This window comes from Macrobrachium nipponense, chromosome 2, assembly GCF_015104395.2.
Source record: "Macrobrachium nipponense isolate FS-2020 chromosome 2, ASM1510439v2, whole genome shotgun sequence".
Taxonomy (NCBI): Eukaryota; Metazoa; Arthropoda; class Malacostraca; order Decapoda; family Palaemonidae; genus Macrobrachium; species Macrobrachium nipponense.
In genome coordinates this window covers 117,476,851-117,499,473 of record NC_087201.1, presented here as the reverse complement: position 1 = coordinate 117,499,473, position 22,623 = coordinate 117,476,851, and the positions used below count along the sequence as shown (strand labels likewise).

Below are 22,623 nucleotides of genomic sequence, written 5' to 3'. Positions count from 1 at the left end.
AATGCTTTTGCAGTCCAAAATCAAACAATTGCCGTGTTCTTTGATCTGGAAAAAGCATTTGATACTACTTGGAGGGTTGGTATTTTAATGCAGCTGGTTGAATGGCGTATTGGTGGCAATATGTTTAATTTTGCCAAAGACTTCCTGTCTGACCGGTACTTAAAGTTAGAATTGGCTCTACCTTCTCATCAGAGTATCTTCAGGAAGAAGGCATTCCACAAGGGAGTGTGCTTAGTCCAACCTTTTTTAATATTGCCATTAATGGTTTACTTGAACATCTCCCTGTTGGAGTAACTGGTCAAGCATTCGCGGATGATATTGTTATCGTCTGTAGTAGAGCTACTGCAGTTGAAGCTTGTACTAAAATTCAGTTTGCAATTAATGCTGCTACTTCCTGGGCTAATAGTAAAGGTTTCAAATTTTCTGCAGAAAAAACTAAAGCTATACGTTTTTGCAGAACACGAAGAAGGGAAGAGATTCCAACCTTATTTTTAGAAGGTTCTATCTTGCTTTATGAAGATAAGGTCAAATATTTAGGAATTATTTTTGACAAAAAATTGACTTTTGCTGAACATATAAATGAGACTGTAGTAAATGTTAAACAGCGGTGCAATATTCTTAAAGTTGTTAGTAACCTGAATTTTGGAGCAGACCGTACTACTTTATTAAGAATTTATCAGGCACTATGCTTAAGTAAGATTGATTATGGATCTCAGGTTTATGGCTCTGCATGTAAGACCTTGTTAGGTAAGCTGGATGTAGTACACAATATGGCATTGCGTATTTGTACAGGTGCTTTTAAAACGTCTCCTGTTGAGAGCCTTTATGTAGACTCTGGTTTTCTTCCTCTTTTCATTCGGAGGGAGGAACAAGGTCTCTGATATTTGTCAAGAGCACTAACCTCTCAATCTAATCCAAATTTTAAGTATATAAAACATCCTGTTGACAGAGCACCAACTAAACCTACATTGCCTAAGCCCCTTGAAGTTAGATTAAACATAAGTGCGAGAGAGGTAGGCCTTATTCCTCCACTGGTTATGGAAACTACATTTTCTAAATTCCCTCCTTGGTGTAGGCCTCCTTTAGATATTTGCCAAGTTAGAGACAACAAAAAGATCAGCTCAAGTGTTCAGCTTAAAAGTAGCTTCTTGGCCCATGTTTCTGAGCATAGTAACTCGATTGCTGTATATACAGATGGATCAAAATCAGCAAATGGAGTTGGATGTTCTGTCATCGTCGGTGAGAGAACAATTACAAAAAGCCTCCCTATTAAATTCTCAATTTTTAATGCAGAGATTTTTGCTATTTTTAGCATTTTGAAATTTATTTTTAGTACAGGTAGCACTGGGGACTCTTATATTATTTATTGTGATTCCCAGAGTTCCCTAGCTGCACTCCAGAAGTTGACGCCATCTAATCAACTCGTCCAAGAGGTGCAGGATTGGCTGGTCATCCTGCATTCTCGAAAACGCATCGGTGTGAAGTTTTGTTGGGTTCCCTCGCATGTGGGAATTCGTGGTAACGAGCTGGCTAATACAGCCGCTAAGCAGGCAGCTTCTTCCCGGGCTTCCCACTCTGTGAGGGTTCCCTGTGAAGATTTTAAACTTTTTATTAAATCATTTTGTAGGACTAAGTGGCAGAATCACTGGTCCAACTTGAATAGTAATTTAAAGCTGAAATCGATCAGACCTTCTGTTCATCCCTGGTCACCTTCTGTTGGGATGGATAGAAGATCTAGTATAGTTTTAACACGCCTGCGTATAGGGCATACTTTTTTAACTCACCGGTATCTTTAACCTAGTGGAGCAGAGAGGCAGGTTCCTCAATGCTCCAATTGTAATGTTGGCATTACAGTGAGGCATATATTTGTTGACTGTCCTCTTTATTTTAATCATAGACGTCGGTTTGGTTTCACCAACAAACCTTTGTCAGATATTTTAGGAGAGGGTGCTCCCGTAGAAGAGATTTTTAAATTTCTTAAGGAAATCCATTTGTTTTATGATATTTAATTGAGTATTTTAATATGAAGTTTATTTTAATAATTTGGATTAATTATGTATACCTTTTTTAGTAAATATATCTTGTTGATATATATGCGCTGAATGGCCTTTGGCTCCGGCGCGTGGCAAATGGCCACAAAATTTATAAATTCAATTCAATTATTTGCGCTTTTGGACTTATAAACTGCGCATCCCAAGCTAGTGTATTCATTCGCTCGGAAACTAGTTCCGCATATGAGGCGTCACTAAAAAAATTCAAAAAATACGACATAAAAAGTGTCGAAAATCATCATAACCTCAAAATTTTTGTTGTAATCTAACCAAAAACTTATTTTTATTAATATACTGTGCTAAACTATAAAGGATTCTTATCATAGTATGCGTTTTTTAAAAGCGTCGTTAACTCGGAGCGTTGGAAGCGTCAGCGTCGTAACCTTGGAACAAGCGTCGTAACCTAGGGCGGATTTTTCAATGAATATTTAAGAAAAAGCGTCGTAACCTCGGAACGTCGTAAGCCGGACCCGTCGTAACCCGGGTACCGCCTGTATATGAAATTTTTTTTTGCACTGTCACATATTCCAATATTTATATATGATAATGATATTTTTTTTCATTTCTGATGGTTGCATACTAAACTTCAGGCAATTCCACAAAAAGGGAGCCAAAAATGAACTCTCAATCTTGAAAACTTAAGCGTGCGGTGATTTTTTGAAAAAAACTTTTTCTCCGCTTCGGCGCTCACTCCTGAACCCCGCCGGCATACAGCAGACACTTTCAGAAATACCGGCTCACTGTGTAAGGGTTAACTACATACCTCAGTATATAAAAGAATGTATTATCCAGTAGTTTCAGCTGAGCTGCAATCTATCCTAAGTAAAGGACTCCAGGTTTGTATGGTTAGGGAAAAATACATTTCATACAATCAACTTACCTGTCAGATATATACATAGCTAAGACTCCGTCGTCCCAGCTATGTATATATCTGCCAGGTATGTAAGTATGAAACTTTATTGTATTCTAACAATATCATTTTTACTTTCAAAAATGTCATTTTTGTTATAAAAATGTCATATTTGAGGGGTGTTTGCACAAAAATTTTAATATTTTTTAATTTTTCTTTTTTTATCAAAATCTTATCAGATATTTGAGTTTGGATCTTTACTTTGTTGGTAACAAAATATTTTTTCAGTGGTCATTAGTCTTTTTCAACTTTTTTTTTTCTTTTGCTGTAAAACCAATTACCAAAGGTGCAGGGGTTGTGTGAAGTGTGTATAATTTTTATCATGTTTAGCTACAAAAGTGAAGACATTTTTAGCAGTAAGAGGAGAGACATGCTATATAAATATATCTTATTTTCAGAAATTATAAATATCGTCGACTTTCAAGTGTTGAGAAGGGGTCCGATAATATCTATGTGTCCTGTGATGAAGATGAAGATGAAATATTCACCTCACAAGTCATGGAATTGAAGAAAGTAGGTGGGAGGTCAAAAAAATTGTCTACCGACACTCCTGTGAGATTTGTTTCTGAATATGAGCAGCTTGTAAATCGCCCAATCAAAAGTGGCGAAACTCTAAGGAGCATCTCTCTGAAGTACAGAGTTCCTGTAAGTAGTATAAGCCAAGTTTTAAGGGGTATAGATTTTACAGATGTTAGCTATTTTGCATTTTATTTTATAATGTCATTTCCTTGCCACAAAATTATTTTTCTGTAGTGTGTACCATAAAGAAGAATTTTTTCATCAGCTAGGTGGATTTTTCTGCCAGGATTGAGACTGATTTGGGGAAATTTTTGCACATGTCTACAGAATGTCATTTTTTTATGTTTGCATGATGACATATTTATTATTTATTTTTTAAATGAATCTTACATGTCTGTTGTGATGGCTATGAAGTCCTTCACCAGTTGGAGGATTACAATGTAGAACCAACAAAATTTTCACTTACATCACTAAGGTAGTTATACCATCAACTGACCCCTCTCTTTCAGGGTGAACTTTGGTTCATGTGTTTATTGTTCTCAGTTTTGTTTTCTTTTGTCATGCTAAGAGGACCAGTGGAGAGTGTTGTTTAATTCCCTTTTTTGGATCATTTTGGTTTGATAGTGATTAGCTTTGTTGATTATTTAGGATGCCTGCTAAAGAAGACTTTCAAAGATCCTTTGGTGTGTATGAGGTAAGTGGGTGTAGCTCTCAACTTTACTCATTGGCCTACTGTGACTACAAGGTTTGCATTTTCATCCAATGACTAATGTAGTCAATGTGTTAATTGATTAATATCATGAATAGTTTCTTGAAATATAAGGAAAGGTGAGAAGCTTTGCATAATAGTCCTCCCTCAAGATTTTTTTTTTTTATTATTATTATACAGTAGACCCTTGACTCACGAACACAATCCGTTCCTAGAGCTTGGTCGTGTTCGAAATTGTTCGTGACTCGGAGCTAATTTCCCCATAAGGTTTAATGGGAATAATATTAATTGGTTCTCGACCCCTACGAACCAATATATATTATGTATATTTTGCCTTATTTTACACAGATAATGTAAAAGTCAGTGTAAAAAACCTTAATATATCTAATAATATAATTTAAAATGGTAAACTAACACTATAAAAATGTTTGTAAAGTGAACACTTACTATGACTGGCGAGACTTCTGGCTTGACGGACAAGAGAAGAGGAGGGTGGTGGGTGGGGAGGAGGTTATTGTGCGGAAGGAGACCCTCCCCCATCCAGGTCGGGGAGATCTCGTTCCGGAGATTCAACTCTTCTAGGTTTTTTTGGTGAACTTTTAATAACAAACTTATCCAATGTTTGTTGCCTTTTCCTTCCTTGCATAACTCTTCTGAAATGGCTCATTAAATTTTCATTGAGCATATTCACGATCCTGTTCGTAACCAATTTTGTCGGATGATACAATTCAAGGAAGCACTGGACATCATCCACTTTTCCAATGCGGCTTTTATCACATCACTGCTGACATCTGTAACTTCCTCCCCAGCCTCCTCTTCGTCAGTTGATTGCTCCCGAGCAAGTTGCTCCTGCTGCTCTTTGTGGAGTTGAACAAGTTCGTCCGCAGTCAAATCTTCTGAATGTTCAGCGACCAATTCTTCAACATCTTCGTCGTTGACTTGTAGACCCATACTGTTGCCCATGGACACAATTTCTTGCACAATCTCTGCATCGAAGCCCTCAAAGTCACGGACAGTTACGCACTGGGGCCAAAGTTTCCGCCACGCAGAATTTAATGTGCGGTACGTAACTTCAGTCCATGCGTTATTAATGAGGGTTATGCAGTGAAAAACATTAAAGTGCTTCTTCCAAAATTCTTTTAAGGTTAATTTTGTCTCTTCAGTTACACGGAAGCATCTGGAGAAGAGCGCCTTCGTATATAATTTCTTAAAATTGCTAATGACTTGTTGGTCCATGGGCTGGAGAACAGAGGTCGTGTTGGGTGGAAGGAACTTGAACTGAATGAAGTCATGTTCACTGCAGTCAGCCAAGTACGAAGGGTGTGCCGGGGCATTATCCATGATCAGAAGGCACCGCAGGGGTAGCTTGTTCTCTGTTAGGTACTGACTCATGGTCGGCGCAAACACTTCATCAATCCACTCTATAAACAAGCTCCGTGTCACCCATGCTTTTGTATTGGCCCTCCACATTACAGGCAGTCTGGCCTTGTTTACGTTGTGCTGCTTAAAGGCACGCGGGTTATTTGAATGGTAGACAAGTAGCGGCTTTAGTTTCAAGTCGCCACTTGCGTTTGAGCATAACTTCGAGGGTTTGCGATCTCATCTTGGTTAGTACTGTCACTCCCTTCGCAACATTTGCTTCTTTAATGGCATCCTTGTTTTTCAAAATTGTTGAAATTGTCGACTTGGCCATCTTGTACTCACTTGCGATATCGGTCATGCGAACACCACGTTCAAACTTTTCTATAATTTCTTTCTTTATTTCAATGGTTATCTTCCTCTGCCTCTTCTCACCATCACTCTTCACTTTCTTACTTTCACCACCACTCTTCACTTTCTTAGGGCCCATTATGAAGAAAATCACAAGTTTTAGCGCAAAAAATGCTAAGCGAATTGACGAACGTCTTGTACACAATGAGATGAGACAAAGAGCGATGCGTGGGTGACGCCGTGCGTGGGCGGCTGGAGGATGGCTGGTCCCATGGCAACTCACGCTCTCACGTGTGCTGGGCGATTTCGCGCATTTTTCAAATGTTTGTGTCTAAAAATTAGTTTGTGAAACAAAGTGAATTGTTATTTTCCAGAAATTTCCAGCATTTTTCAAATGTTCATGTCTCAAAATTAGTTCATGACCCAAACAGAATTTTTATTTTCCGCATTTTTTTTTGTTCGTATCTCAAAGTTAGTTCGTAAGTCAAGGGTGAAATTTTACCTATAATTTTGGTCAGGGATCGAGTTGTACGTGGGTCAATGCGTTCGTGAGTCAAGGGTCTACTTTATCTCCCTACAACGTTCAGAATATGAGGGTTGGAAAGTTTGAATCAGATAAGCTATTCATAGGGCTACAGAAGTAAAACTTATGTAGTACTTTACAATTATTGCTTTAGCTTCACTGCTCTCCAATTTTGTCTTTTGGGTTTATTTTTGCAGCAGAGATAGAGCCAATGTTCTTCAAAATTAGCCAAACCTTGGCTGTGCCCTGGGACTCTCTCCCTACTGGAGGTACTATAGGGAATTTGGGTATGTTGGGAAGAGGAGGAGGAAGTGGTTTGTGCAAGTTGTCGTCTTCCTCTGACCAACCTGGCATGAGTCATTTTCAGGTATTGGGGTTGTACATGGTGTTGGCTTAGAACAGCGAGCTTGTTTTAAGTCCAAGTATTTCTTCAGGGTCTTACCAAGCAATTATTCAGCTGTAGGATCTCTACCATGGCAGACCAAAATTCAAACTTTCCCGATGGCAGTAGAAACAGGTTACCGACCACTTTCGTTAAACAGGTATGACAACATTGCACCCTTCAATTTGATTTCTGCTAGCTCCCAAGCAACATTGGTAGCTCTGTAGACCTTCTTCATCATCTTTTGGAGGAAGGTTTTTCACTTTACTATATTTTTGGTTATGTTAGAGGTGGTTTTGTTTTTCTTATTGCCTTAGTTATTTTGTCTTAGTTTGCTGCCATTTTCTTAGAAAATGCCTGATTTCAGTTCATCTGGGGTTAGGTTGTACGCAGATGGTTGCAAAACTAGACTAGTTAAGGAGATTTACAATCCTCACTCTAGATGTACAAAATGTTGGGGCCACGAGTGTTGTAGAGATCTAAGATGTTCTGTGTGCCAGGATTGGGATAAGGAGAAATGGAAGCTTTGTATTTCTCATCATAAGAAGATTATTCAAGATGGGAAGAGAAAGGCAGCCCTTAGAGCTGATAATAAGGCTAGTGTAGCTCTATCACCATCGTGTGTTGGCGGAGACTTCTACTCTTTCGTCTCCTATTCCTAGGAACCTTTCTCCTATTCGTAGTCCTCCGGCCCCTTCACTTCCTACTCTTATGCCAGCTTCCCATGTTGCTATTTCTGATACCATTGCCAGCCTCGAATCAAGGTTCAAGATGAAATTTGAGTATTTAGCCAATACTATGATGGAGTTAAGTACTTCCATGAGGTCATTCTTGGAGAAAAGTGAAGTGAAAGTGTTGATTGCTAGTGAAGTGCAGTCTGCGGGGGTGGCTGTCCATCCCTTCAGTTCTCCCAGAAAAATGTCACTGTCCCACTCCCCTGCTTCATGGAGAAGACTTACTGGGAATCAGAGGGAGACTGGCGGTGTGCTTGCCCACAGACAGTTATTCCCTATGTCAATCCTGAAGTGTCAAATCGGGTTTCGACTGAGCACTGTTGGAAAGGCGTATCATTCAGTGCACTATTGTCATCGGACTCCAGTGGTGGTTCTCCTCCTGGTTTGCGTCGCTGGCGTAGTTCCATGGCGTCTTGACCTCTTTTAAGAGGTTTTCTTCAGTCATAGATGAGTCACCTATCCCTGTCAAGAGATCACAGGAGACAGCTACCAGTCCTCGCCCGTCTTGTAGTCGTGCTGTTTTGACTCACGACAATTACGTTTCGACTCCTGACTCAGTGGACTCAACTGAGGAGCGACAGGTGCTTGTGCCGACTAAGCAGTCAGTTCATTCTCAGTCAACCAAGTAATGTTCCTGTCCTTCGCACACCCATAGGCGCCAGGCTGCACCTGTTTTGGGAGTGGTGGTAGAACAGAGGTGCGGAAGCCTGGTTTATTCAAGTTCTTTGTCTGGGTTTCATCATTCCTTTCAAGGAAAGTCCTCCCCTTTCCAAAGTTCCCATCACAATAACCTCATACTCCGTCGGCTCGGAAAGGTTTTCGGTGCTCAATGAGGAAGGCGGAATTCTTTATTCTAAAGGACCCAGTAGAAGAGGTCACCTCAGGTTGGAGGGGTTCTACCACAGGCTGTTTATAGTTCCCAAAACATTGTTTTGTTCATGTCAGCATGGGATCTTCATCTATGGGCAGAAGAACGCCAAATAAATCTTGTTCCCTACTTCGTTCAGGGGAAGATGAGTGTGCTGGCAGACTAACTCAGCAGATGATGTGAATGTAGATAAATGAAATACAAGACTGCACATTTACAGTTATTTCACTATGATGCTTATATTCATTACATTATCATGTAACCTTCTGTTATGAATATTGCTGATGTCAAGTATAATAAATACACCTCCTATGTACTATATTTTATACTTACAATAATTCATTATGAATATGGCAATGACCCGAGTACTATATGGTAACATTGTATTTTTCCCACCTCCAGCCATTGCACATCAGTTTATTGTTCTGTCTTCTCCCGAGATGCATGTCTCTCCGTCTACTTGTATATACTACTCTTAATTAATGAACCTACTTGCTTCTGCATAGTGTTTCCTTCCTCCCTTCAAGAGAAACAATCACAGGATGTAGCAAGCCCTATTGTGGCTCAATAAGGAGCCCCCAACATGGTGCAGTGATATTTGAGTTTACAAGTATTGGAAGACAATGCTGCCATTACATCTGGATACCCATGGATTTGCATTGATAACTTGTGCTTCAATATGCAGTGCTTTTTTAAGTTTACTGGATGTGTGTGCTCTTAGTGATGCCCTAAAGTGTTTTTAAGTGGTTTCCCAGTGTTGTGTGCTGTATCTCATACAAAATAAGGAGAATAGGGCTATGCATGATAAGCCCGGCACATCGACATAACACCACTTCCTACTTTTCCAGGTAACTGAGTTTGAAATGCATGACGACTGACATGACGTCACTGGTGACTCGCCAGTCACCAACGATCCAGTTACCTCCCCCAACCCCGGGAACCATACCACTACCCCCGCACACACACCGCACTGCCAGAATACTTACACTTTCATACTGTAAAAACTTTCATTTTAAAGAAGGAACAATTTTTTTTGTGCTCTTTCTTTTTCATGCATTGGAGCATTTTCATGTTACAATATACCATGGATCATTGACTACTTCAAGAGGAATCTACAGATACCCCACAACCACAAGGGGAGGATAATTTATTCAAAGTGGAGGAAAATTTAATCCAAGTGGGAGGACAATTTACCATAAGTGGAGGAGTACAAAGTGGATGTATGGTGCCACCGCCTCTCTCCCCATATTATACTCATCCCCAATCAGCTACAGGAGCCGATTTTCTCCATTTCAGTATTTGAAGCAAACTCGGTTACAAGAGGATGCCAGAAGATGCCAGGAAGATGAACTACAACACAGGGAGGATGACAGACGTCGACAGGAGGACAATGCCCGTTTCACAGCATTGCTACAGAGGCTGGTTCCTGCTGCTTCTTCAGATATGTCACCTACTTCGTCAGTGCCTACTACACCATCTACAAGCTCTTCAGTACCCCCACCTCAAAAAAATCATCACCCAGAACCCACCGCCCCTCCGAGCAGATGCCAGTTTTCAAGTCTTTCGTGAACGGAGACATCGATGGGTTGATTACTCAGTCATGGTCGATTTATCCAAACTTCCTAGAGAGAAGCAACTCATTCAGGTTAGAATGTGTCTTACTCTCGAGACACAAGGATCTTGGAACACACCCTTGATATTCCTGGTCATGTGAAGAGTCTACGAAATGAAGCCCTTCGCTGAAGAGAACTTTTAAGCTGTAAGCAGCCACAGGGAGAAGCATTCTCAGATTTTTATGTTTGACTTAAACATGTCGACGAGGGAGTGGACATTTGCCCTGGGAATTCTTCAGTATGTGAAGAGAGACAACTCAAGATGATAATTCTCATGAGAATTAAAGATGAATTAATGCAGAAACTTAACTCCCTCAATGCCACAGCCTCACTATAGGAGGTTGTTAACACCTGCCACTCATATGAGGCTGCCAGGAAGGCAACTTCTGCTCTTCATTCCCCCACCTTCTCAACTGTGTGCTATTTTTATGTACAATAAACAGAAAGGACATGCAAAAACTTCTGCTTCAACTCCAGCTGCCAAATCTGTTGTTCCCTGTGAGAGTTGTGCACGTATACACAGTTCTTCGGATAAGTGCCCAGCAGCTGATAGTAATTGCACGAACTGTGGTCATCGAGGACATTGGGCCAGGACTCTGAAATGCCCTGCCAACACTGTTCAGTGTCGAGTTTGCTATCATATGGTACATTATGATCAGTACTGCAAGTCAAAGAAGAGGGCTAACGCACAGAGTGGCCCATCAAGTAGCAGTGCTACCCCCACCTGATTCAGGTAAACCTCAGGCTTCAAAGAAGTCCAGCTGTCGATGTGTGGAAGCTGCTGGCAGGTCACCCAAACCCATCTGTGTACTCCTTTTCCAGTACAGCGTTACATCTCTGATTCAGATGTTACCTGATACAGGTGCTGAAGTCACCATCATTGGATCACAGCACCTTGATCTCTTGAAGATTCCTAGGAGCAGTCTGAAATCTTTCTCTACAAATGTAACAGTAACTGCAGATGGCTCACTTATGAAACCTACTCTGGGCACATTCCAGGCCACCCTTACTCTTAAGAAGCAATCTTGTTCTGCCGTGATACAGGTTCACGACCGCATCCCAATGCCACTGTTGTCTTACAGTCACTGTCTGGAACTAGCCATTATCCCTCCTGACTTCCCCAAGCCAATTATTGAAGTTAAACATGTGAACAAATGCAAGGAACTTCCCCTTTCTGCCACCACGACCCCTGCTGAGGCCAGAGAATACTTTCTACGAGAATTCAAGGATGTGCTGGTCTCCAAAAAGGATCTCGAGACAGCATCACTTCAGCCTGTGACAGATCCTCCTATGAGGATTCACCTTAAGGATGGTGCAGTGCCCTTTGCTGTTCGCAGACCACATCAGATCCCCTTTGCTTTCTGAAGCCAGGTCAAGGAAGAACTCGACTCCATGGTTGCCCAAGGGATCATCAAGCCTGCTGGTGAGGAACCTTCAGAATGGTGCCACCCCCCTCATTGTAGTAGCTAAAACTTCAGGTGTGTGCATCACTGTCGGTCTCACCAAGCTCAACAACCAAGTCTCCCAACCAACACACCCTTAAGAAGTGATGTGAGCTAAGTCCATCGGTGTGGAACTGGTTTCCTTTGTAGTCATTGGGAGCTCTCTCTCTCTCTCTCTCTCTCTCTCTCTCTCTCTCTCTCTCTCTCTCTCTCTCTCTCTCTCTCTCTCTCCATTGGACTTAGATAGATTTCTCAGTTCTCACATCAGTCATATTGAAGGATGAGCTGGAAACACTTGGACTTATAAAACGTAATATAAAGTACATCTTGAGAGATAAGAGCTTTCTGAAGAGACTTGTTACGTTGAGACAGTCAAAGAGAAAGTGATACAGAATTCACAGTGTTTGTTCACAGGAAGGAAACAGTATTGGTCAAACGAATGTACATCCTTGACATATAGGTCAAATGATGACATCTTAGTTTAGTTTGATTCCCATGAGAGCCAGTCTCACATACCAATCCACAGGAAAGATGTTTGTTCGTTTGTTTGTGGTTATGATTAGTTAGCATTGCACACATCTTGAACGGACTAGATATTTTTGGGAGTTTTTTCTTTGTTGACCCATTATACAAAGCGCAGCTATGTTTTTAATAATTGAATGAATTACATTTCCATTTTTATGCATTTTTCTTTACATATTTAGTTACCTTAAAGTAATTTGTGAATGTTGAGACATTCTTTTAGACCAAAGGGTTGCATTGGGGCAATACATTTAGTTTTATTTACTGTGCTTGCGACACTCATCACTTTCCTTTGCAGAGACTGAAAGTGGAGGTTGAAAGTATCAAGGAGAGAATGATGTTAATGTTTGGCTAAGGGAAGCTTTGGGAGAGAAGGCTGACATGGCCTCGGCTTGCTGAGGTATTTCCTGGCATCACGCAATTGTATACATTTCACATTTAAGCTGATAGCATCTAGCTCACTAGGCGCACTGGAGCACAGGCAGCCACTCGAGTCATTTAGGCTTGAGCACAGGCCACTTGAGTCAATTAGCGGGCCACATAATCGGTTACTGATTGCAACTACTTTTATTCTTTATTATTATTATAATTTCTTTTTAAGTAATCGGTTATTCGTAATTTTTCTTTTTTATTGGAGTCAAATTTGCTTTGAGACATTATGAAAACGTTTGGTGATGTAAACATGTAAATATTTAGAATGGAATGTTATTTTATAATTCATACATCTCAGTACAGGCGGCCCGCGGTTAACGGCGCAATCACTCAACGGCGAATCGGTTTTACGGCGGTCGTCAAAAAATATTTCAATTTAAAAAAAATAAGGCATTTTAAAGGTATTTTACGGCACGAATTTCAGTTAACAGCGCGCTAGCGACCGTTTGTCTAATGAGTTCATACATTTGTAGAAATGCAGTTCAGACCATAAAGGTTATGCAAATTATATTAACAAATTTTATGGAGAGTTATTACGTAGGTATTAGGGTAAAATATATGCCTCTGACGCTGTTCTATGCCGAAAATATCGAGTTACATAAGTGCAAATTTAGCTATGGATGTGTCGATTCATAAATGTTCATGCTTTTGTTTAAAATGTGTATGAAAATGTATTACGTGAAAGGCATTTTTATTTCTGAACAGAAATATGATACAAAAGCAGCTTTTGAAACTGCCCTTCATGTTATCAAATACGATATTTTTTCATGTTCTTTCTTGTAAGCCACCGCCTGCCGCTCTTCGAAAAATATAGAAATTGATTTAAAAAAAGTGCAAATTGCGATCAATGTGTCGATTTTTATAAATGTTTATGCTTTTATGTTAAAATGTGTATGAAAATGTATTACGAATAGGGATTTTTTTTTCTGTGCAGAAATATGATTAAAAGGCAGCTTTTGAAACTCCCCTTCAAGTTATCGACTACGATGTTTTTTTCAAGTTCGTTCTTGTATGCCGCCGTCTGCCGCTCTTCCGAAAATATAGTTAAAAAGAGTGCAAATTTAGCGATCGATGTGTCGATTTTTCAAATGTTTATGCTTTTATGTTTAAAATGTGTATGATAATATATTACGTAAAGGTATTTTCATTTTTGTACAGAAATAAGATACAAATTAAGGCAGCCTTTGTAACTACGCTCTACGTTGTCAGGGGATGGTTTTTCATGTTCGTTCTTGTCCGCCAGTTCCGAAAAATGCATTGTGTTATTTTATTAATTATGCATCTTTTCCATAAATCCTTTAAAAAGTTATACATTATTTCACTGTATCCAAGAATATCGTATGTATCAATAAATTATTGTTATTTTAAATACTACGGCAAACTTAAGCCCGTATTCCGCGGAGCGGCCAATGTTGTGGTTTGAAATCAGCTGATGAATACGACTTTGTTTCACCATAACGCAATTCTGAGCGAATGCTCTTGCTTCTAGTTAGCATAAACGAATATCTATATACTTGACTTATATGAGACAAAGTTATTTTTCTTTATACAGCGTGTTTTTAGGTGGAAATATTTATTGAATATGTCTCGTTGTGAATGTGAACTACTATTTTTTTCGTTAACAGATTACGTTGGCGGCATGTTTATTGCGGTCAAAAAATTACTGGCTTCACCGTTCGCAATAATAATTTTATATCATCGTAATACGAAACTTTACGTTATTTATCTTATATCGGCGTGAAACCAACAGTAAAATGTGTTCTTTCAAGCACAGTAGTTTTGATTAAAATGATTTTATCCCAATTTTATCTACAGTTGTGTGTGATGGCAGACATTTACTGCAGTTTTATCCTTGTTGCCGATGTACGATAATAGTCATTAGCAGCTTGAACAGTTTTCTCAGCTTCAGTTATAACTAGGTTTAAATTTAACGGTATATTTCCCGATTGATCTTTAATCTATATTGATCTCTGATCTATAGCGAATAAAGTTATTACATTAAGATATCTCAGTTCTATTCTATACATAACGCCATTTATAACAAATACGGCAATGTTGCACTGTAGTACGATGATCGAAAAACAAGCCAAACAGATGTTATCCAGTTCGGTTGTACTTAGAAAAAAAAAAAGTCGTTTATCGTTCGGTTGTTCATGGCTGTACACGTTCACGGAACGAGTATAACGTTAAAACCATACTTTCATCATTCTCTTTTGCTGATATTGAACTTATGTAACTTGAAGATGGATAAAGTTAGGCCATTGTAATTTGATCTCTCATAAAATCGGACTATCGTAAGGACTAATGATCGTAACCTGAAAACTACAGCTACCTGTACACGTATAAACTTTATTATATCTTTACATACTCTAGGACACCCACATATACTGTACAGTAAATTCTATAGTACTATACTGTCATAAATATAATTTTACTTATTGCGACCGTTGCGGATTACGGCGCCTTTGAATGGTCTAGAGTTTCGAAAGAAGGTGTGCGGCGGCCGTAGGCTTTAAAATCGCTCAGCGTCGAAAATCGCTTGGCGTCGGTGGCCAGGAACGGAACCCCTGCCGCTAACCGAGGGCCGCCTGTACATGAAATGCTATTTCATATTTTTGTGAATAATATTTGTTTTATTCCTTTATCACTAATTGGAGAACAAAAGCAGTGTTTTTACATTACCAGAGTCCGATTGGCTTGTTTACTCAATGCAAAAACGACTTGTTGATATAAAATTATTATTTTGGAGTTATGCATAATTTACGTTACGTTTAAATGCATGTCTGAATATATGGAAGGCTGATATATTCATATACATACCAGACCCCCCCGCGAATAGTTAGAATCCGCGAATGTTTGGACCCCCCTCTAAAAATGCTCATAAACTCCTATCCTGAACATGCAACCACCCTAGTATCCCTAAAAAGACCATCCTTCATCAAATATACATAAAATATCCTATTATGGTTCATATTAATCTTTGAAATATTATAAATACTGTTTTAAAGTAAATCTTACATTTTATGGTTATACAGTAATACCTTGGGTACGAATTTAATCCGTTCCAGAACCTGCTTCGTAACCTAAAAAATTCGTAACCCAAATGGATTTTCCCATAAGAATGTTATAAAAAGCAAATAATGCGTTCCATCCGACCATGAATAACCATTTCAATTCATATTTTTCCATTTATTTTTGTTCACTAAGGTTGAAAATTCGTGTTAGGAATTACATAAAAATTATAAAATTGAAGAATGAAATTAAAATTATAAAACACTAGATTTAATATGCATACACAGTAAAACCTGAACTTTACCTTTGGCGAGTGTGGCTGCTGGCTTGACGGAGACGGAGGAGGGGAAGGGTGAGGAGGAGAGGGTTAGGGCTTGGGGGGGAAATCTCCCTCCGTGAACACTTCTGGAAGACTTTCTGGTTCTTTCTCTAGAGAGCACCGTTCACTACGATCACTAATTTTACGCTTACGCAACACTATGTTGTCTTTCACAATTTTGAAAAAAATATTTTTCTATGAGCAAATTTTCTACATCGTCGAGAATATAAGGCCGTTGTTTCGTCAATACGTGACAACTTTGATGCTTTACTGGCTTTAATTTCTTCATTTTTCTTCAAAATAGTGCAGATCGTTGATTGCGACCGCTTGAAGAATGCTGCAATGTCTTTCACGCACTCGCCTTTATCATGCATTTGGATAATTTCCTTCTTCATTTCGACTGTAATCATCTCCTTCTTTCTTATGCTTTCCTTCTTGCTGCTTGCCTTCGTCATCTTGGGAGCCATTGTCTTTAGTATTTGGGTAATAGTAATGTATAAGCACTATCACACCACAAACACGTGCGCAAATCACTAAGCAAATTTGAGAGCGTATCACGGACAGATGCGTTCAATCTTACCGCCAGCGAGATATTGAAAGAGTTATGGTTTAAAAAGGGTCAAGGGATGCGTAGGAGGAAGTCACGTGACCCTCGTTAAGTTTTGGCCGAAAAAAAAATGCATTCGCAGATCCCGCGTCATCCGATGATGTAAACAAAGCAGGCGTTAACGTTTTGGCCGGGAAAAAAATGCGTTCGCAGATCCCACGCTCATCCCGATGTAAACAAATCAGGCGGCCTCCCATGATGGAAATTCGCGCATTCGTATTCCAAGCGAAATTCGTATTCCAGAATGGGGCGTCACTTCGTAAGTTAAAAAATTTGTATACTAATCGGTTCGTAACCCAAAGTATTACTGTACATAAATACATACTATGTATGTACTGCATGACTTAGTTACGTATGAGAAAAATAATTCAGTCCCCCCATAAGTATTCAGTCATACACATTTTCTTTCATACTGTTATTATTGAGACATCCATTTTTTTTTTTACAAGGTTAACAATTGTATGTGAAATCACAAATACCAAACGTCTACTTAAAGTATTATCCTTCATCAAATATACCATTGAATTGGTATTATTAATATAATTTTAAAGTCATCTTAAACTTATTACCATTAGAAATATATAAACAGCCAATAGCAGAGAGAGAGAGAGAGAGAGAGAGAGAGAGAGAGAGAGAGAGAGAGAGAGAGAGAGAGAGAGAATAACTCCTTACGATTTCAATAGATTGAAATGAACGTCTGTAGGCAACTTTTTTCCCCTCCCATAAATACATATATTTCTCCAGAGAAGAGAGAAAGAGAGGACTGTGATATTATGTTTGTCTGTCTATCAATTCTTTTGCTGAGAGCGAGAGAGATAAAAGAAGGAAAAAATAGAAACACCAAATGTTTACCTTATGTAACATCCTGCATCAAATTTACCTTAAATTATCATCATATTACTGTATTAATCTTAAGAGATTGTATTAACCCTTAAACGCCGAATGGACGTATTAAACGTCGAGTCAAAATGTCTCCCGTATGCCGAATGGACGTACCATACGTCGACTCAAAAACAAAAAATTTTTTTTTTTTAATTCGCGGAAAAATACTTATAGGCCTACCAACCGAAAAACTTTTGAATCACGCGCCTTGGGGGATGCTGGGAGTTCACGGATTGAGGTGTTGTTTTGTTTACAATCGTTACGCAGGCGCGCAAGCGCGAATTTCTTTCTTACCGCACTAAAAATATCTGTGACACATCTCGGAAATTATTTCGTCACTTTGACATAATTTTTGTACCATTTTAAATTAGCCATTACATGGAGTATTGTATATGAAAATGTGTGCATTTTTATGTAGAATACAACAAAAAAATACTCATGATTGTAGCTTTTATCATTTTTGAGATATTTTTATATAAATAACGATAAGTGCCAAAATTTCAACCTTCGGTCAACTTTGACTCTACCGAAATGGTCAAAAAAACGCAATTGTAAGCTAAAACTCTTATATTTAGTAATATTCAATCATTTACCTTAATTTTGCAACTAATTGAAAGTCTCTACCCGCACAATATTTCGATATGGTGAATTTATGAAAAAACTTTTTCCTTACGTCCTCGCGGTAACTCTTCCGAAAAAAATCATACATGCGATGTTGGTAATGTTTGGCACCATTTTAAAATTAGCGCCATACATAAAGTTTTATATTTGGAAATGTGCGCAATTTCATGCACAATACAACTAAAAACAACCCATGGGATGTAGCTTTTTATCAATTTGAAATATTTTCATATAAAAAAAAATGATAAGTGGACAAATTTTCAACAACCTTCGGTCAACTTTGACTCTACCGAAATGGTCGAAAAACGCAATTGTAAGCTAAAACGCTTATATTCTAGTAATATTCAAGCATTTACCTTCATTTTGCAACAAATTGGAAGTCTTTAGCACAATATTTCGATTTATGGTGAATTTATGAAAAAAATAACTTTCTTTACGTACGCGAGGTAACTCTTCCGAAAAAATCATACGTGCGATTGTGGTAATGTTTGCACCATTTTAAATTAGCCGTTACATAAAGGTTTTATATATGAAAATGTGTGCAATTTCATGTAGAATACAACAATAAATAATTGAAGGTTGTAGCTTTTCTCATTTGTGAAATATTTGCATATAAATCACGATAAATAGAAAAAAAACCACGTTCGGTCAACTTTGACTCTACCGAAATGGTCGAAAAACGCAATTGTAAGCTAAAACTCTTACAGTCTAGTAATATTCAAGTCATTTATCTTCATCTTGAAACAAATTCGAAGTCTCTAGCACAATATTTAGATTTATGGTGAATTTAAAAAAAAAAAAACTTTCCTTCCCTCCGCGCACGGATTCTCCGCCACAAATCTCCGAAATGCATACGTCCCATTCTCGGAATATTTGCTCCGTTTCATATTAGACATTTCATAGAGTTTTATATATGAAAATGTGCGCAAATTCATGTAGAATAAAACTAAAAATATTTGAAGGTTGTAGCTTTTCTAATTTCCGAAATAATTGCATATAAAAAATACAGTGTTCCCCACGTATTCGCGGGGGATGCGTACCAGACCCCCCCGTGAATAGTTAGAATCCGCGAATGTTTGGAACCCCTATAAAAGCGCTAAAAACAGCTTATTTCGTTAGTTAAAACTTAAGAAAAACCACTAAAAAATTTTCACACTTGGTTTTTTTAATAGTTTTATCACAAAAAGTGCATTTTATGATGAAATTGATCACAAAAACCAGGAATTTTTTTATATTTCTCATAGAAAAATATCGCGAATGCGCGACTTTTCCGCGAATAATGCAGGGAAACGTTCCTGAAAGAAATCCGTGAATGTGTGAGTCTGCGAATCCGGAGAACGCGAATAAGGGGGGTCCACTATATATATATAAAAAATCAACATATGGTCAACTTTAACTCGTCAGATATGGTCGAAAACTGCATTTGTAAGCTAATACTCTTTCAGTATAGTAATATTCAATCATTGTTTGTCTTCATTTTGAAAAGAAAATTGGAAGTCTCTAGGGACAATATTTAGATTCTATTTTGGTTGAAATTCTTTTGACAAAAATATTTTGTTTACGTCCGCACGTTACGAATTCATGCATTATTTTGTGATAATATTTTCTCTGTGTTGCTTTTATCGTTTTACAATGTGTTATATACCAGAATGATTGCAATTTAGTGTACATTACAACGAAAAAAAAGTAACTTGTTACCTTTAACTGTTTTGCGCACAGCGATTTGAATACAATTATATATGAAATTTTGTTTTTGCGTTATCATATATCGCATTATTTATATATGATAATGATATTTTTTTCATTTTTGATGGTTGCATACTAAACTTCAGCCAATGACAAAAAAAAGGAGCCAAAAATGAACTCTTTATCTTGAAAACTAAGCGCGCTGTGATTTTTTGAAAAAAATATTTTTCCGCTTCCGCGCTCACTCTGAAACACCGCGGGCACACGGGACGACAACTTTTTTTTTACCGATTCCCGGCGGGTTTAAGGGGTTAATATAATTTCAGAGTTAAATCCTAAAACATTAGTAGCCATTAAAGGTATATATTTACATACGTACTTATAACACTTGCAGCCAAGAGAGACAGAGTTACCACTATGACAAGTATCTTGTGGAGAGAGAGAGAGAGAGAGAGAGAGAGAGAGAGAGAGAGAGAGAGAGAGAGAGAGAGAGAGAGAGAGAGTTGTCCTTACAGTATTTAAAAGAGAGAAATGGAATGATTATTGTATTTAAAATACTCACATCACATATGAATTTTGTACTTACAGTTATAGTATTATTATTGGAAAATATTAATGATAAACTTATTACATACATGTCCATGAAAATGATCTCATCTCAATAAGAGAGAGAGAGAGAGACGAGAGAGAGACGACGAGAGAGAGAGAGAGAGAGAGAGAGAGAGAGAGAGATTACATAAAACCATTAAATTCGTTGACCATTGTATGGCATTGTTACTTTCCCAGCTCCGAGCGTCACTGGAGTTATGAGGTAGGGAAATTGATACAGAAAAAGCCGAAGGGAAGAATTTTCATTTGAAATTAGTTATCGTATTATTACTACTTCTATTATTATTATTATTATTATTATTATTATTATTTGAAAATAAAATAAACATGTCCATCTACCCTAAAAATTCTCTCATTTCAGTAAGAAAGAGGAGTTATCCTTACAAGTGAAATGGAAAGGTCATTTTCATCTCTTTTAAATACTACCATTATGAATTTTGCAATTACAGTTTTATTATTATTATTATTGTTGTTATTATTATTATTATTATTATTATTATAAATAAAATGAAATTATCAATAAACATTTTATATACTAGTACCATAAAAATTCTTTCATCTCGGTAAAAGAGAGAGAGAGAGAGAAAGTGTGTTTATCTCTCTCTCTTCTCTCAAAAAATACTTATAACGCTTCCAGCGAAAGAGAGGAGGGAGTTACCACTATGACATATTATCTTGTGTGGCAAAAAGAGAGAGACCTTACCTTACCTTACATTTTGTTCGGGTTGCCCCAGGTCCCTCATTGGGAGGCACCTCCTAATGTCTACCAAAGAGTTGCTAGTACATCTTCCGGTATATTTTGCATCTTCCAATCTTGGATGGGCCGGGGTGCGTTTAGATATTTGTCAAGCTTATTCTTAAACACATCTACGCTCACTCCTGATATATTCCTCAGATGAGCTGGCAACGATTGAATAGACGCTGCATTATCGATGCTGGTGCGTAGTGGATTAATGTCCTGTGTGCTTTCCTTATTTTCCTTGGTATAGTTTTGGGCACTATTAATCTACCTCTGGCTTGCTCTTCTGATATTTTTAGTTCCATGATGTTTTCTGCTATTCCTTCTATCTGTTTCCATGCCTGAATTATCATGTAGCGTTCTCTTCTCCTTTCTAGACTTATATAAATTTTAAGGGATTGTAGTCTTTCCCAGTAGTCAAGGTCCTTAACTTCTTCTATTCTAGCTGTAAAGGACCTTTGTACACTTTCTATTTGTGCAATATCCTTTGATAAGTGTGGGTACCATATCATATTGCAATATTCAAGTGGACTATGAACATGTTTTATAAAGCATAATCATGTGTTCAGCGTTTTCTGTTTTGAAAGTGCCGTAAACAACATTCCCATTTTGCTTTACATTTTGCCAATAGAATTGCTATTTGGTCATTGCATAACATGTTCCTATTCATCATCACACCAAGGTCTTTAACTGCTTCCGTTATTTGTGATTGTTCTTCATTATTAGGTCCCCTATATGCATATAGCTTTCCTTCTCTGTCTTCATAATTTATTGATTCAAATTTATCAGAGTTAAATACCATCTATTACCTCTGCCCAATCATATACTTTGTTAAGGTCTCTTTGTAGAGCGTTCCTATCTCATCACAAGTAATTTCTCTACTTATTCTTGTGTCATCAGCGAAACTACTCACTACCGAATCCTTAACATTACTGTCTATGTCTTCAATCATAATAACAAACAGTATTGCAGCTAACACCGTACCTTGTGGCACACCGGATATTACCTTGGCTTCATCCGATTTCTCATCGTTTGCAATAACTTATCTGTTTTCTGTTGTGTAAAAATTCTTTTAACCATCTTCTACTTATCCACGATATTGTGTTTTCTAATTTTCTTCGCTAATTATATTATGGTCTACCTTGTCAAAAGCTTTTGCAAAGTCTAGATAAACCACATCTGTTTCATTTCCGCTTTTCATATTTTTGAATATGTTCTCACGGTGGACTAACAGTTGGGTTTGTGTACTTTTTCTGGGTACGAAACCATGTTGTCCTATATTAAACAAATTATTTTTTATTAAATGTTTCATAATATTTTTCTTCATTACCCTTTCATACATAATATTTTTCTTCATTACCCTTTCATACACTTTCATAATATGGGATGTTAGACTCACAGGCCTGTAATTACTTGCCTCTAGTCTTGATCCACTTTTGAAAGTAGGGGTAATATATGCTAATTTGTGCTCATCATAAATCTTGCCTGTATCTACACTTTGTCTTAATAATATTGCAAGTGGCTTTGCGATAGAATGAACTACTTTCTTTAACAAAATAGCAGGAACTCCATCAGGCCCTGCTGCAGCTCCATTTTTAATTTCATTAATAGCCTGCACAATATCAGCTTCATTAATACTTATGTCAGCTAAATATTCACTATTTTTGTCCCTTATTTCTATATCATTATCTTCATTATCTATTCTAGGGGTGAATTCTCTCTTATATCGTTCT

The 22,623-nt window shown here is 37.9% G+C and overlaps 1 protein-coding gene across 1 annotated transcript in view; it reads left to right on the top strand.

Annotated features, from left to right (window-relative positions):
• Positions 1-22,623, top strand: part of LOC135220930 (lysM and putative peptidoglycan-binding domain-containing protein 3-like) — an 89,602-nt gene that overhangs the window by 47,578 nt on the left and 19,401 nt on the right. Inside the window, exon 2 of the mRNA XM_064258590.1 lies at positions 3,360-3,606. Coding sequence (XP_064114660.1) covers positions 3,360-3,606 — 247 coding nt within the window. The remainder of the gene's footprint in view (positions 1-3,359; positions 3,607-22,623) is intronic.